Raw genomic sequence first — 15,076 nt, 5'->3', positions numbered from 1 at the left:
TCAGTGTTGAGGGGTTTTTTCTGTGCAAATTCCTTCTCTACATAGATACCTCTCAGAGAGTTCTGACTTGCAGTCTACAGCTGTTGGTCTGATGGCAATTCTCCTCCCAACTGTTCAATTTTCCCAAGTCTTATACCCCAAAGCAATGGATTGTGTCATTGGCTTTTAAGATTGTCAATTTACTCAATTCAAACTTGATTGGAATTTGGTATTTTTGGGGGTATAATTTAAACTGATTGGCCTAATTCAAATCTGTTTTGTCATTTCCAGGCAACTAGCTACCCCAGTAGGTGGAGCACATGTTACATTTTGTCTTATTAAGAACATTTGGTGCTGTCACATTGATTATTCAGAGAGTTGACAACAAATCAATTGTGATATTTCATCTTTAGCATCTATTAATTGTTAGAATTTCTATCTCCCAAAGTGTTTCTGCCAGATGTTGGGAAAATCCCAAAATATTTATTTTGTAATTTGTCAGTCAGTGCTAGGCTCCCCAGAAATATAATTCTGTTTCCATTTAAAGGAACCTGGATTACCTCCTTCACGTCTATTCGCACATAAATAGCATAGCCTCTTTCAGAAAATGGTTTTATTCATAACTTAAGTAAAATAACTGATAATTTTCATGAGAAGGCTAAAAACAATAAAAAGATTGAAGTAAGTTACCTTAAAACATTACTGCTGTTGACATTTGATACAAGCAACTTGAGTGAAATTTATAGAACAGTGAAGCTAGAAAATATAAAGAACCCAAGAGAAATATCAAGAAGGAACAGTGAGAATTAATCAACAAACCCGTGTTGTGTCTGTGAAGTTATATATTTTTGTGTGCTCATTCATTCTTGCCTGGTTGACTTCGCTTTCTTTGGGGCATAGTGTCAATTTCACTGAGAAATTATATTCATTGTCATCATGCTTCCTCTATTCTGACTGGGAATGGATGGCCAGTGCTAAGGTCTTTGAGTTACACTCAACTATTTTGTTCATTGCTGAAGTGATTTTCTGATTCGAGCGATAACATAATGACACTTAAAACTTCTATTTTTACTTATAATTAGTGTTCATGTTTTGCCATCCAAGCTAGTAGGTTGCAGAAGAGATTTTTTTCAACATAGTTGCTGTGATCTGAAAGTGTGCTGCAAGAAGACTATCCACAAATATACTAAAAAAGGCAAAAAGAACTGCATTCTGGGAAAAGTTGCATATGGATAATTGGAAAAACTTTTCAAGGGGCAGATATGGATGAGCAAATGGCCAATTCTATGAATAGCTTTCTGTGTCCACTGAGAAGACCAAGATTATGATTTCAAACCTAGTAGGCCACTTTTCTGTCTAACCTAAGGCCTGTATTAGTTACACTTTTCTCAACTTGAAGTTGTACTTACTCCATCTGTGGTAAGCATATTGACTTCCTAATTAAGAATAATTAGTTTAAGTATGATCGCAAACTGCACCAATTTGAATAGTGTGCCGGTATTACACATACTTCGAGGTTCAGCGTGGTCCATAGAGAATGAAAACAGCTGTCAGAACTCCAGTTTTAGAATTACCTATTAACCACTTTAATCCTTTGCCCTCCCTATTCTTAGCATGGTCTCTTAATTCTTTATTTCTCTACTCTGTATGAAATCTCCAGGAGTCTGGCATTCACTAAAAGCAACATGAAGTTAGTCTTACTACTATCCTTTCAATTGGGGTGTCTTGTTCTATTCTCCCTTCAATCGTGGTAGTGCAAGGAGAAACCTTGCAGAACCCTTGCAGTCAAATATCTGTCTGTTCTCATTGTGTAGTCGGCATAGTTTTAAGCAATGATATCTGAAAATCAGAGAGAATTTTGCTTCACAGCCCTCTAAAGTTTGAACTTTACACATTTTAAGAATATTTCAGCAGAAAATATCTACCATGAATGTTGACCTTTTTTACAGGCTGAGATTCCCAGATGATCAGAGAAGTTGAATGAAATAGCTTAATATATGTGCAGTATTGAACAGGTACTATTTTTACCAAAAACCAGACAGTTTAATTTTTTTTTTGTTTTCTCATGTATACATTGCAACTGAAGAGACGTTTTTGTTTTAAACAACAAGTACTTCCCTATGATGTTTGGGTTAAGGAGAAAGATCAATTTCAGGAACATGTAATTTGTGCACCGTCTCCAGCTCATGAACTTCAACCTGGTCAGAAAATGCACCAAAGGGCAGAAACCAGAGCTCAGCAAGTTGCAAATGATTGAAACTGATTGACCTCCACTGAGACAGTGATTCAGTATCTCCTCAAAAATACCGTTCTAAATTTCTTGGCTTCAAATTGCTATGTACTTACAAAAAGAAAATCACGATTACTGTAGGAGACTTTGCCTGCCAGCATAAAAACTCAGAAATTATCTCAAATCTCTTCTGCAAATAGAAAGAAGACCATTATGTTATGTTACAGTTACAAATAAATTGAGAAGAGAGAATGCGGGAGTATCGTAAATCCCGACAGTGTGGAAGCAGGCTATTCAGCCCATTGAGTCCATACCAACTCTCCCATAACCACCCCATCCCTGTGACCCTGCATTTTCCATGCCTAACCCATCTAGCCTACATATCTCTGGACACTGTGGACAATTTAGCATGGCCAATCCACCAAACTTGCACATTATTGGACTGTGCGAGGAAACCAATGCACCAGGAGGAAGCTCTCACTGATGCACGGAGAATGTGCAAGCTCCACACAGAGTGTCACCCAAAGCTGGAATCGAACCTGGTTACCTGATGCTATGAGGTTCTACTGTGCTACCCTAAATCACATCTAAATTATGTATATATTTTTAAAAGTTATTTTTGTTGGTAAGTTGACTTTTTGAGCCGCTGCAATCTTTGGATTATTGGGCTATCTGTAATGAATGGAGTTCCAGGACTTAATCCAGCATCATGAAGGATATAGTTCCATGTCTGAGATAGTGTGGCTCGATGGGGAATTTGCAGCTGGGCTTTCCCCTCCATGAGTTACCCTTGACCTTCCAATTCTTTGCAATCAGAGGTCTGGCAGGTGGTATTGAAGGAGTGTTGAGTTTGATTTATTGTTATGACATGTCCCAATATACAGTGAGAAGTTTTGTTTAGTGTGCTATACAGGCAGATGGCACCATTCTAAGTGCATCAGGGTGGCAGAACAGAGTGCAGTATACAGTGTTACAGCCACAGAGAAGGTGCGGAGAGAGAGAGATCAACATTAACATTGGAGAGGTCCATTCAAACACCTGATAACAGCCAGGAAGAATCTGTTCTTGAGTCGATTCGTACATGTGTTCAAACTTTTATATCTTCTCTCTGATGGAAGAGGATGAAAGAGAGTCCTTGTAGTCATGTCAAATTTCCTTCATTTCCTAGGAAATAGTGGTGGTGGTTTACTTGCTTGACCGTCGTGGTGATATGGATGGACCAGGACAGATTGTTCGGAATCATCACTTCCAGGAAGTTGATGCTCTCAACCATCTCCACGTCAGAACCAATGGTGCAGACAGGGATGTGCCCTAGACTTTGCTGCCTGAAGTCCATGATCAGTCCTTTTGTTTTTCTGACACTGATGGAGAGATTGTTGTCTTTGCACCATGCTACTAAACACTCAATCTTTCCTGTGTTCTACCTCATCCTTATTTGATATTCGACCTACAATGGTGGTGTTGCCAGCAAATTTGCAAATGGGTGGAATTTGGCCATATAGTCATGATGGAGTAGAGGGCTGAGTTTGCAGCCAAGTGGGGCACTGGTTTTGAGGATTATGGTGGAGGAGGTGTTGTCGACTATGCTGGGTTGCTATAGTTTATCTTATATATCTAAATATACGCACTTCTGCCATTTCTATTGTGGTAGAAGGAATCTGTGGACTGCCACAATTCAAGGAAAATGGTTCACTGTCAAATTGTCGAAGGCATTTGGAGCTGACAAAAAAAATGTGGCCTTGACTGCATTGTTTACATCCAAAGAATAAGAAAATGGAATATTTGATTTCATAGGAAGTGTCAGAATCCATTGCATGAAATACATTTCTGAAGGTCACCCATGTCAAATCAGTGAGGTGAAAGGATACATATTGACTTTATTTTCTTCATTTGGACAAATTGTATACTATTGTAGACATTTTGGTTCTCTGATTCTTTGAGCTGGAAAGTTTTTCTTAGAATATCTGCTTGTTCAGGAATTTATGACAAATCACACAAAGTCTAGCTGTGTACAAAGACATTAAGTCTCTTTCAACAAAGTTCATGCATTGTTCTCATTCAGTCTTAATGAAGCCAGTTTATCATTTTCTTTTCAGTACCTTGTGGAGGAAATCTCACTGAACGAAAGGGCACAATTCTTTCACCGGGCTTTCCCGATCCTTATCAGAACAGCCTGAACTGTTTATGGAAAATCACAGTCCCTGAAGGAGCTGGCATACAGGTATTCATATTTGTACAAAAGGCAAATGACAATTGATTTCAAATGTACCATCGAGAATCTGCCCACTGTGTAAAAACATACAAGTTATCACAATTAGAGGACTGATGTGGAATACCCTGTTAAGTGTTCACTGAATATTATGAAGTACCTACAATATAGAGATATACCATTCAGCATACCAAGTTGATGCCTGTGTTTCGGCTCCATATGACATACCTTTCTTCACCGAAACCCTATCAATATTCCTTGCTGTTTATCTTTCCTCTTTTCTGTTCTTTTGTTTTTGCTCGCCCTAGAATGCATCTATTTTATTTGACTCAATTAATCTCTGTGGTAGCAATTCTCACATTCCAATCCCTCTCAGGGTATAGAATCATAGAATTCCTGCAGTGTGGAAACAGGCCATTTGGCCGAACAAGTCCACACCGACCCTCCAAGGAGTATCCTACCCATACCCAAACCCATACCCTCTTGCTCTATACTTCCCCTGGCTAATGCTCCTAGCTGACACATCCCTAAATACTGTGGGCAATTTTCCATGGCTAATTCACCTAACCTGCACATCTTTGGATTGTGGGAGGAAACTGGAGCACCCAGAGGAAACAGAAATGGGGAGAATGTGCAAACTCCACACAGACAGTCGGCCAAGGCTAGAATCAAACCCAGGTCCCTTGCACTGTGAGGCAGCAGTGCTAACCACTGAGCCATTGTGCTGCCCTTGTTTATCTTGGATTCTCTGTGAAATTTATTGGTGATTATTCTATGTTTATAGCCTCTGAAAAGAAATTTCTGGAATTATTCAGACAGCATCTGTGGAGGGAGAAATAAAGCTTGCATTTTAGGTCAACAGTTTTTGTCAAAACCTGAAGACGTTAAAAGTGCAACAGTTTTTAAGCATGTAGAGAGGCAAGGGAATGGAGGTGAGAGGGAAAGGGAAACTCTGTGGTAGGGTGGAAGCCAGGGATATTTCTTGCTGTTGTCACAAACTTGAATACAGGCATCCCTAGGTAGTAAATAGGTTCTGTGATGGAGTCTGTTTATAAATGAATTTGTACGTAAGTTGGAATACAATGCAGATCAATATGAAGCAGCTGTTCCTAAGTACAAGAAATGTTCATGTGTCAGGTCCTTAAAATATCATCCCTATAAAATTGCTTTCATAAGTACAAGCTTTTGTAAGTTGGAAATGTTTAAATCGCAGTCCCTGTGTATATCATTAACTTTGCTTCCTATGTCCACCCATCCCTCACTTTCATGTTGTCCATTTCAAACCCTTCCCTTTCCAACCTCAAACTCTGTCTTCATTTCTGTATGTATGAAAATGAATACGATTCGCTAAATCCCCAATATGTCCAGTACTTGCTGCTTTTATTTCAGATTTCCACTATTTTTAATATTTTGCTATTGTGTTAGCCTTATGGCCCCTTGTTTTGATTTCAGCTATTAATGAAAATAACTCTCAGATCCTTTCATAATATGAAACACCTTTATCACATCATTGCTCAGTCTTTGTTTCTTCTGAGAATGGAGCCCCAGCTTGTTCAATCTTTTTTGATAGGAATAATCTCAGTTCTGTAGTCATTGGATTCTTCCACTCGTGCTCTAGTTTCTCAGAAATCTTAAATTGTTCATATCACTCAAAATGTGCTATGAAGTTTCTATACAAGTCTAACATTAATTATCTGTTTTTCTGTCCTGCCCCATCTCAAACTTATCCCCAGTGGCTAGTTTTTTTTTTAACTGACTATATTAATTTCCATTGTTCCTTTCTTGTGAGTTGTACCTATACCCCTGAGTTTCTGTTCCTCTACCCCAATTAGATATTTAATTTTCAAGAAGTATGTGGTCTTATTCCTCCTATAAAAATGTTTAAATGTTCATTTTCAACTATTTTTGTCAACTAAATGCCCACCCAGTTGTGGAGACTTGCTCACTCATGTCAGAGATTTCCTTCTGCTAATACCAGTTTGATGGCATTTCTAAATTATAAACTTGTACTTCTGATTACCGAATCCAGAATGTTTATATAAATGGTGAAAATCAGTGATCCCAATTAAAAATTCTTATCGAGTACAACACTATTTACCCCTGACTAATGCAGCTAACCTACATGTCCCTGAACATTATGAGAAATTGAGCACAGCCAATTCACCTGACCTGCACATCTTTGGATTGTGGGAGGAAACCAGAGCACCCGGAAGAAACCCACGCAAACACGGGGAGAATGTGCAAACCCCACATAGACAGTCGCCTGAGGCTGGAATTGAACCCATGTCCCTGGTGCAGTGAGGCAGCAGTGCTAACCACTGAGCCACTGTGCCAACCAGTATTGGCATTATTCTCAATATATGTAGGCTCTAGAGCTTTTTAAAGCCTATATCTTCACCATATTGTTATCACAGAGGGGACTTGTAATGTATCAGGAGTTCAATGTTGACTATGGATAGCTCAGGCTATAATAAATGACTCAATAGATTCTAGAAGGTAAATGTGACAAATTTTGGTCTATAGCTGTTGTTGTCCCGAATTCAATATCAAACTGCTTCCCTTAAAATATAAGGCCATTTCTGATCATTGGTGTTTTCAGAAACAAAAAAAACAGAAATTGCTGGAAAAACACAGCAGGTCTGGCAGCACCAGTGACCCTCCTTCTGAACAGAAATGTTTACTGATGTCTCTCCACAAATGCTGTTGGACTGTTGAGTTTTTCCAGCAACTTCTATTTTTGTTTCTGATTTCCAGCATCTGCTATTCATTCATTTTGTTTTTATTTGGTGATTTCAGATTGCCCAGCTTGAAATCATTCTTTATAATTCAGGAATGTCTGTACCAATGCTGTAAAATTTCATAGATAATTCCAAATATTGCATGCAACAATGCAGGTGGCAGAAGCATTCATTTGTCTATATTTTGAATCATAAATGAAGGTCCTTTAATTCACCAGATCAAAAGTAAATGTTCAGTTCTTCACCATTCCATGAGAGTACTCCCTGCGCAGTGATATCTACACATTGCCTACCTGGTTGACATTGACAAACCCAACTGCCTCTAGCACCCCCTCCCTACCCAAACCCCCAGTAAATAAAGTCAACAGCTTAATACCTGTGCACCTTAAAAATGTAATCTGTAAAGTCCATTTTAAAGTAAACAAAAAATAATTTATTTTTAATGGCCATTATATTACTTAGTGATACGAAATGCAAGGCAACATGAAATAAAGATTGCTGAAATGTAATAATGCAAAAAAAAATGCAGTGTGCATTATGAGAAGGAACTGGATGTTTTTGTGTGAGCATTTGATGCCAATATGTGGCTGGGTAGTTGGCTACCTCTATCCTCCCGTACTTCATGGGTCTACGGAATATATTTTGTCTAAAGTAATTGAAGTATATTGAGGTAATCTACCTGTCTTGAACCAGTGAGGTTTATTGTGTGACAGCAGTCTGAGTCAAGGTTACAAGAGTAAGATAGACTTGATTAATAAGACTTTATTGAGATCTTGCATAACACTTCCTTGAAATCCTGAGCTGTCCAGTAGTATCTCCACATTGAAGTCTTTTAATGCCGTGAATGCTTCCAAGACGCATTCTCAGGTTTGCTGTTCACTGATGTGAAGGAATGTGTTTCAATCATGTTTCTTCTTCTTTGCAACAGCCTCCTGAAAGCAGCAACTCCTGGTAGAATTCCATTGGAATTGCTGACCCTCCAATACTTTACCATGTGACTACTAAGCATGACTGAGGTTTAACAGCAAGTACTGCAGTGGCATTCAACATCCAAGGCATCACATGTCAGTCCAGTGTTGTCCTTTCCTGACATCAATTCTTTCTAGCAGATGTTATTCATTTGCAGTGAAGGTACAAATTTTGATGATGTCCTGCACCACCATCCTACTCTCCCCCCATCAGTCCAGCATATGTCCATCTCAGCTCGCAGCTGGTGAGGTTATGTTTTGTAGTCTTTCAGTTTTCAGAGCATGAGAGTGCAGAACTCAGCTCTATACAGGAGATTGGACTTGAAACTTCTCATTCTTCATGGCAGTTCAAGGAAAACCTAACAAAATTACACATTGCCATGAATATTACCCATGTGGACATTATTGGAGTTTGAGCTTTTGGATTAAGTCAATTGACCTGCAGCCTCTGTCATGACCACAGTTTTTAACCCCTGAGTACCTAAGGGAACTTCAAACTTTAATCGCTACTTTCTTTTTGATATAGTCAAAGTGGCTGTAAATGTAAATTCTGTGGCTTTCATGAGTGAGAGACCTTGGAATGTTACACTTTGGAAAGGTTCAATGGCAGAAACTTCAAAGTGAGTAAGTGGAGTACAAACAGAACGCTATTATCCTGGGCGCTGTCTCAGAGCGTGAACATGATTTTTTAAAAAAGTAGTCTTGGCAGAGATATGCTTTTGTTTTCCCCTTTCAAGAATACACATGGACACTGTGCAACCGTGCTCCAATCTGTTATCCTAGCATGTGGACTCAGGAGCTCTGATGCTCACAGCTCTGAGAATGACCAATGAACATCCTTGACTCAAATTTAAGGAAAGAAAAGGTGAAGGCCATCTCTGACCAATGAGTCAATGAGCCACCAAGCCAAAGGAAACAGGATCCGAGAATTTCCATGAACCAAGGATCCCAGCATCAACTGCTTAATGTCAACATTCTAATATCTATTCTTCACAACAACACAGAAACTGGCTAGTATATCTTTTTTTTAAACGTTTATTTTTATTTTTGACCCATTTATTATTCCTACAAAGGGGCATCCATCTGGCAACCATAAGCCAGGGTTTGAATGTCAGGCATTCTGCTTGGAAAATTCCTCACACATTTCAGTTGATGAGGCTAATTAGTGATCATTAATTGCTGATTTAAGAGTTTCAACAGACATCGGGGCAAGAGGGTTGTCTGAGAACTTTCTCACACCAAATCTAGTTGGTGCAGGGGTGGAAGGGTAGCAGGGTCTCCAGCAGAGTAACCTCCTGCCTCATCAAATTCTTCACTCCTGCCTCCAAACTCACCTGGAGGCAGCAATTAATCTAATGAGGAGCCACCAGACTCAAAATGTTAACTCTGCTTTCTTCCCAGTGATGCTGCCAGACCTGCTGAGTTTCACCAGCAATTTCTATTTTTGATTCAATCCCACATTTGCCTCTGGATATTCAGCCACAAATGTTGGGGCTATTATAGGGTGGTGACTGTGGTAGATAAGGATATTGTTGTTGAAACCGGTAGCTTTGATTTCAAAGTATGAGTTCATGTGTCAGAACGGTGTCAACCCTTATTTATGAACCGTGCTCTAAGATGTCAGAGTGCATGACACACAGGAGAAATCAATTGCATCTCATACAGGAGGAAATGTGAGACAGACTGGGATGAGAGATGAGCAAACATAATTTTAAGTTGAGGGATTTCTAGGAAGCTTTGTGAAACGGGAATGTAGTAAGGAGTGGATTTAGAAGAGACAGTGCAGAGGTATTGGCTTAAAGATGAAGCACAGACTGCAGGAAATGAGCAGTATTGGTTATATTATGAGTTTCACTTGTGAAGATTCACAGGATTGATGTCTGTTCTGTAATTAGATTTCTCCACGTGGGTGTCTATTGAACTCTGGTTAAGTAATAATAACTGAACAGGATTTCTATTCATTCAGTTCCTATTAGTCATTTATTACATTTATTATTTAACAGTGTATGATTGTTGAGATTAATTGAGTGTAAATGTCATAAATCTGCTTTCTACAAATTACATTGAAACGTATATAACGAATCTGTCCATTAAGTCTACAGTAGAAACCAAAAACCACACAGTGCAGAACTTTAAAGGTTGGATGTTATTTTTTAAAACTGATCCTTTTAAATTTAGTTGCTGTTTGAATATTCAGCTATAGGAGCCATTTTTGCCTTGAGAACAATTTATTAAAATTAACCATTAATATAGACACAGTGATTGCAAGTAATCTGCCAGATGACAATGTAAATCATTTTAGCCAGGCATGTGATTGTATAGAATATGTTTGGGGGTGTCAAATGTAATGGATTGCCAAGCAGACAAAATCAATAGGCAGAGTAAGCACAATACAATTTATTAAATGATTTCCATACTTAGTTACAATTATACAATGTGTTTCCTAATAAACTCTGTAAGATGTAACTTGTGAAACAGCTTACCAAACCTCAAGCACAATTGCAGTCTTAAAATATGATGTTGATCTCAACATGAATTAATATTCCAAGCCTCAGTGGAATAGGGCATTTTATTGAAAATTTAAAGGGTGACAGATGGACCAGATATCTTGGACTCTGGACGATTCTTTTCACATCCTCACAGCGTGAAACAGAAGGTAATCTATTCCAGCACAGTTACAGATACTGTATCACCAGCTCTTTGATCAGAGGATGCATTGTTAATTTCCTGTTTACACCAACTACCATGTGTAGTGGGAATACTGATGGCATTACTCACAATGCATTTTCTTGTTTATTTCGTGGCTGCATACTCTGCTCCTTGAGAAAAGCTGTCAATGGCTGAGAACCAAGGTCAATGCTAATCTATGCTGGCAGGCCATTGAGCATTGTCCAGGTGAAATATGATAAAGAGAACCTGGTGGGAAGGATTTCATGTTGGACATTGATTTAATTAGCAGGAGAGTACTATCAGGTTATTCTTGGAAGCTGCATGTGGTCCTCCCTACTGACTTGACCCCATTCCTTCAGGTTTTGGAAAATACATCTTCATAAAGTGTTCCTGCATGGCAGAAGAGGTTGGTCTGTTCCAAATGTGAACTTCCTCTTGTATGCTCTAATAATCTGTAATAAGCAAAGTTTCAGTCAACTCAACTGGTCCGATGTTTCCTTTTCTTGTGGTAGTCATCCACATGGCTCTTTTGAATAAAAGAAACAATTTAATGCCATCATCATGACTGAATATCAATCAGTCTTATGCTGCTTAGAACGTGAGCAGAGGATATTCAAATTCCCTCTATAAAGACCCGTTTCTACTTTGTAAATCTTATCTGATATACCGATTTAACTGAGATGCATATACTAAAATATGACTAGCTAATTTAAAATTAATATCATACTTAATTACTGTTTCAGATTCAAGTTGTCAGCTTTGCTACTGAGCATAACTGGGATTCACTGGAGGTTTTTGATGGTGGTGATATTACAGCAACAATGCTTGGCAGTTTCTCAGGTAATTTCGTCTTATCATTGAGGTTCCAATATTGGCGATAATCATGTTCTTTTTTGAAGTGGATTTAGCACATAGCCCATGCTGTTCATTAATATTCTCAAAAGATCTGGCAGAAAGCATCGACATGCATTTTGCTCACACACTCTACATTTATGGCACATCTTCTGTCCTCTTGGCTCCAATACCTGAAGGTAAACTTCCTGGACTTCTTGAAATAGTTTTAAAAAGTATCCATCAAAATGCACAAAGCTAATCAAGGCTGTGATGTTAATGTGAAAGAAAGTGAATAGATCTGTAATTGAAAATGAAATTCAAGTTTTTAAGAATGGATATCAAATATTCAGAAAGATGGAGAGAAGAAGTGAGGGTGGGTCAAAGCAGATATTGTCAGGACAGGTATGGATGAATAATCTTTTAGGGATCAAAGACTGCTTAAGAACAATTTCCCTTTGACTTGAAACATGGGGTAGCATGTTAAGTTATGTTGAAGTACTTTGTGAAAGCGTTAAATTCGATTAACTAAGTAACTTTTGATGGTAAGGATAATACAGATTCTTGCCTTTAAACGTCAGCTAAATATTAGTGTTCAAAGGTTTCAGGTCTAAAATATGACACCTTCAGTCTTGCTATCATATTTATGATGTTCCTCTGCTTACAGTGATTGTTCTGCAGATAATGGTGGAGGTCACATTTCATCTGTGATCCTACATTATCTATTCCAGTACAGCAACATACCCACAAAGCTGTTGTGAAGGGCATTAACAGTTAAGATTATAAAATGCCTCTGGTAGTTTGTGACATTGAGTGCTTTAAGTATCCAAAACATTCCAAATAGCTGCAAATATCATTTTATTACATTTGATGTATTGGTTTTATTCCAGGCTCACATGAAATAATTGTTGATGACTACCTATAAATTATTAATCATTTGATGAATATGTTTTCGTTTTGGCACTGAAATGAAATGTAGTGTAAAATATTTAATTTCAGCCCTGGAGGATAATCTGAAGCTCTGTTGAAATCTACGATAACTTTGAAGATGACTTTTGCAGATATTTGATGATAAAAATTGTTTACATTATATCTGCACAGAATTTCAACGCTCTTTAGACTGGTAATGTTACACTGAGAAAAAGGCTTTGCAGCTAATGGAGTCTCAATATTGTAACATTGATGTAAAATTCCCGTTTTGTAGGTTAACAGAAGGTGACTTGTAAAATGAAATGTTTGGCTATTTTCTGAATCAGTGAATCCAGGGTCCTGTGGTGAGGGTTTATGTCCACATTCATTATCTTAGCAAGTGCTGTCAGAAGAGAAACATTTGAGTATAGGCTTCACAGTCTGCTTCAGAAAAAGGGAAGGAGGGAGAAGCAGTTGACTGCAGAACCACCTGTGCAAGGTGCTCTTAGTAGCTGTGTGTCAAGGATGTATTTACAAAAGTCCACAATTGTGATACCTCCTGACTCTCAGACGAATACTTCATCGACAATGAAAAACTGAGAAATATCGTGAGGAGGGGTTAAGAAGTGAAAAAATACCTAAGTTAGATGCTTGTTTAATTTTATGCATTTTTTGAAGTAAAGATTTTGCTGAAAATTGACTAACAAATATGCACAATCTTGATTATTTGCATGACTTTAATTTATTTAGAGTCAAGTGTCATAGAGATGTGCAGCACGGAAAGAGACCCTTCGGTCCAACTCGTCCATGCTGACCAGATATCCTAACCTAATCTAGTCCCATTTGGCAGCACTTGCCCTATATCTCTTTAAACTCTTCCTATTCATATACCTAATTGAATGTTGCAATTGTACCAGCCTCCACCACTTCCTCTGGCAACTCATTCCATAAAGTACCACTCTGCATGAAAAAGTTGCCCCATTTAAATTTTTCCCCTCTCACCCAAAACCTATTCCCTTTAGTTCTGGACTCAGCCACCTCAGGGAAAAGACCTTCTATATTTGCTCTATCTTTGCCTCTCATGATTTTATAAACTTCTATAAGCTCATGCCTCAGCCTCTGACACTGTGCCTGTTTTATCGGATTCTGTCCTGTAATGATATAAAACTACAATCTATTTGCACCATTAACCTTTTTGCATTGGTTTAATCCTGAAGATGATTTATTCTCAAGAATTTACCCGTGGGCAGTATTCAGGTGACAGCAGTTTCTTTGTCAGATGAAGAGCCAGCAAAAACCACACATTACCACTTTTAAGGAAGATCCATTGCATTCTTCGGGCACTTTCCCCCAAGTCCCTCCTTCCTACCTTTTATCTTAGCCTGCTTGGCACACCCTCCTCATGCCCGAAACATCGATTCTCCTGTACCTTTGATGCTGCCTGGCCTGCTGCGCTTTTCCAGCAACACATTTTTAAGTATTGGGCCCTTCTCTGGGATCAATGATCCCAAGGAAGGGCATCCCATATGCCAAGAGCTGCCAACCAATCAGAGGCCAGCAGTTGTGTTGAGCAGCAGTGCCAACAGGGAGATGGTGGTTCCTGCAAACGTGACAGTCATTTGCCACCCAGGACCACTGTTGGATTCTAGGCCACAGGTGAATTTTAACAATGTGCTATTGTGGGGTGTGGGTCATGGTGGAGGGTGGAAAGCATGTTTGCCACCCCCAGAGGGAGTGGGTGACTCTTATCAAGTCCACACCTTTCCCTGATCCCGCCTTCTTGATGTTGGATCCTCTTGAACTGAGGGGCATTCCATCCCCAATGAGTCCATTCACTTCCTTCCGTGGGTTTGGTTATTGCACTCCCCACTTGGTAAACACCATCACATCTGTCATTGCCCACTCCTTGCCCAATGCTCGGGGCTTTCTGTCATGAAATTAAATAGAGCGGAGGCGAGGAAGTGCAGATACCCTGCCCACCACCTTCCCACCTGATGTATTGGCTCCACCATCCAACTCACCATGGAGGTGGACATTACTCTCATTTACCCAGAAGGAAGAAACAATAATAATGACCAGTGAACTGATCAATTGTATTGGAGCTGCATTGTGAAGTGTACGTAATGAGTTTGATCACAGGTTTTACTGTTTTTTTTCCTGCGGGGTCTGCTGCTGGCATGCTGAAAGAATTCAAACTGAGTCAGTATCTTAATCACCTCTCCCTGCCTTCCTTCCCACCTGGGCAAACTCCTGTACTGAAGCTCCATCCTAATGCAGAACCTGAGGCTGATTGCCAGGGGGTTATTGTTGCAACCTTATGCCATGTTGCATTGGCATGTTATAGCATTACCCTACAGAATTATTCTGTTTATTTAGAGTGATATTAATTCATGCACTTTTGAGTGAACTTCAATAGACTTGAATATCCGAACCAGCAAAGTCGGTTACCTGAGGTGTGCGAGTCTGTTTTACGTGGCAAATTAGCTCCATTCAATTTCTGATGCAGCTCTAAAAAGAATTTTGAATTGGTGTAAAGTCTTGA

The 15,076-nt window shown here is 39.0% G+C and overlaps 1 protein-coding gene across 1 annotated transcript in view; it reads left to right on the top strand.

Moving 5' to 3' along the window:
• Nucleotides 1-15,076, top strand: part of csmd2 (CUB and Sushi multiple domains 2) — a 602,495-nt gene that overhangs the window by 372,180 nt on the left and 215,239 nt on the right. Inside the window, exons 30-31 of the mRNA XM_072548527.1 lie at nucleotides 4,306-4,430; nucleotides 11,538-11,634. Of these exons, the coding sequence (XP_072404628.1) occupies nucleotides 4,306-4,430; nucleotides 11,538-11,634 (222 nt within the window). The remainder of the gene's footprint in view (nucleotides 1-4,305; nucleotides 4,431-11,537; nucleotides 11,635-15,076) is intronic.

Source organism: Chiloscyllium punctatum, chromosome 27 (genome assembly GCF_047496795.1).
Source record: "Chiloscyllium punctatum isolate Juve2018m chromosome 27, sChiPun1.3, whole genome shotgun sequence".
NCBI lineage: Eukaryota > Metazoa > Chordata > Chondrichthyes > Orectolobiformes > Hemiscylliidae > Chiloscyllium > Chiloscyllium punctatum.
The sequence above is the reverse complement of the archived record's forward strand: the minus strand, read 5'-3'. Positions and strand labels throughout refer to the sequence as shown.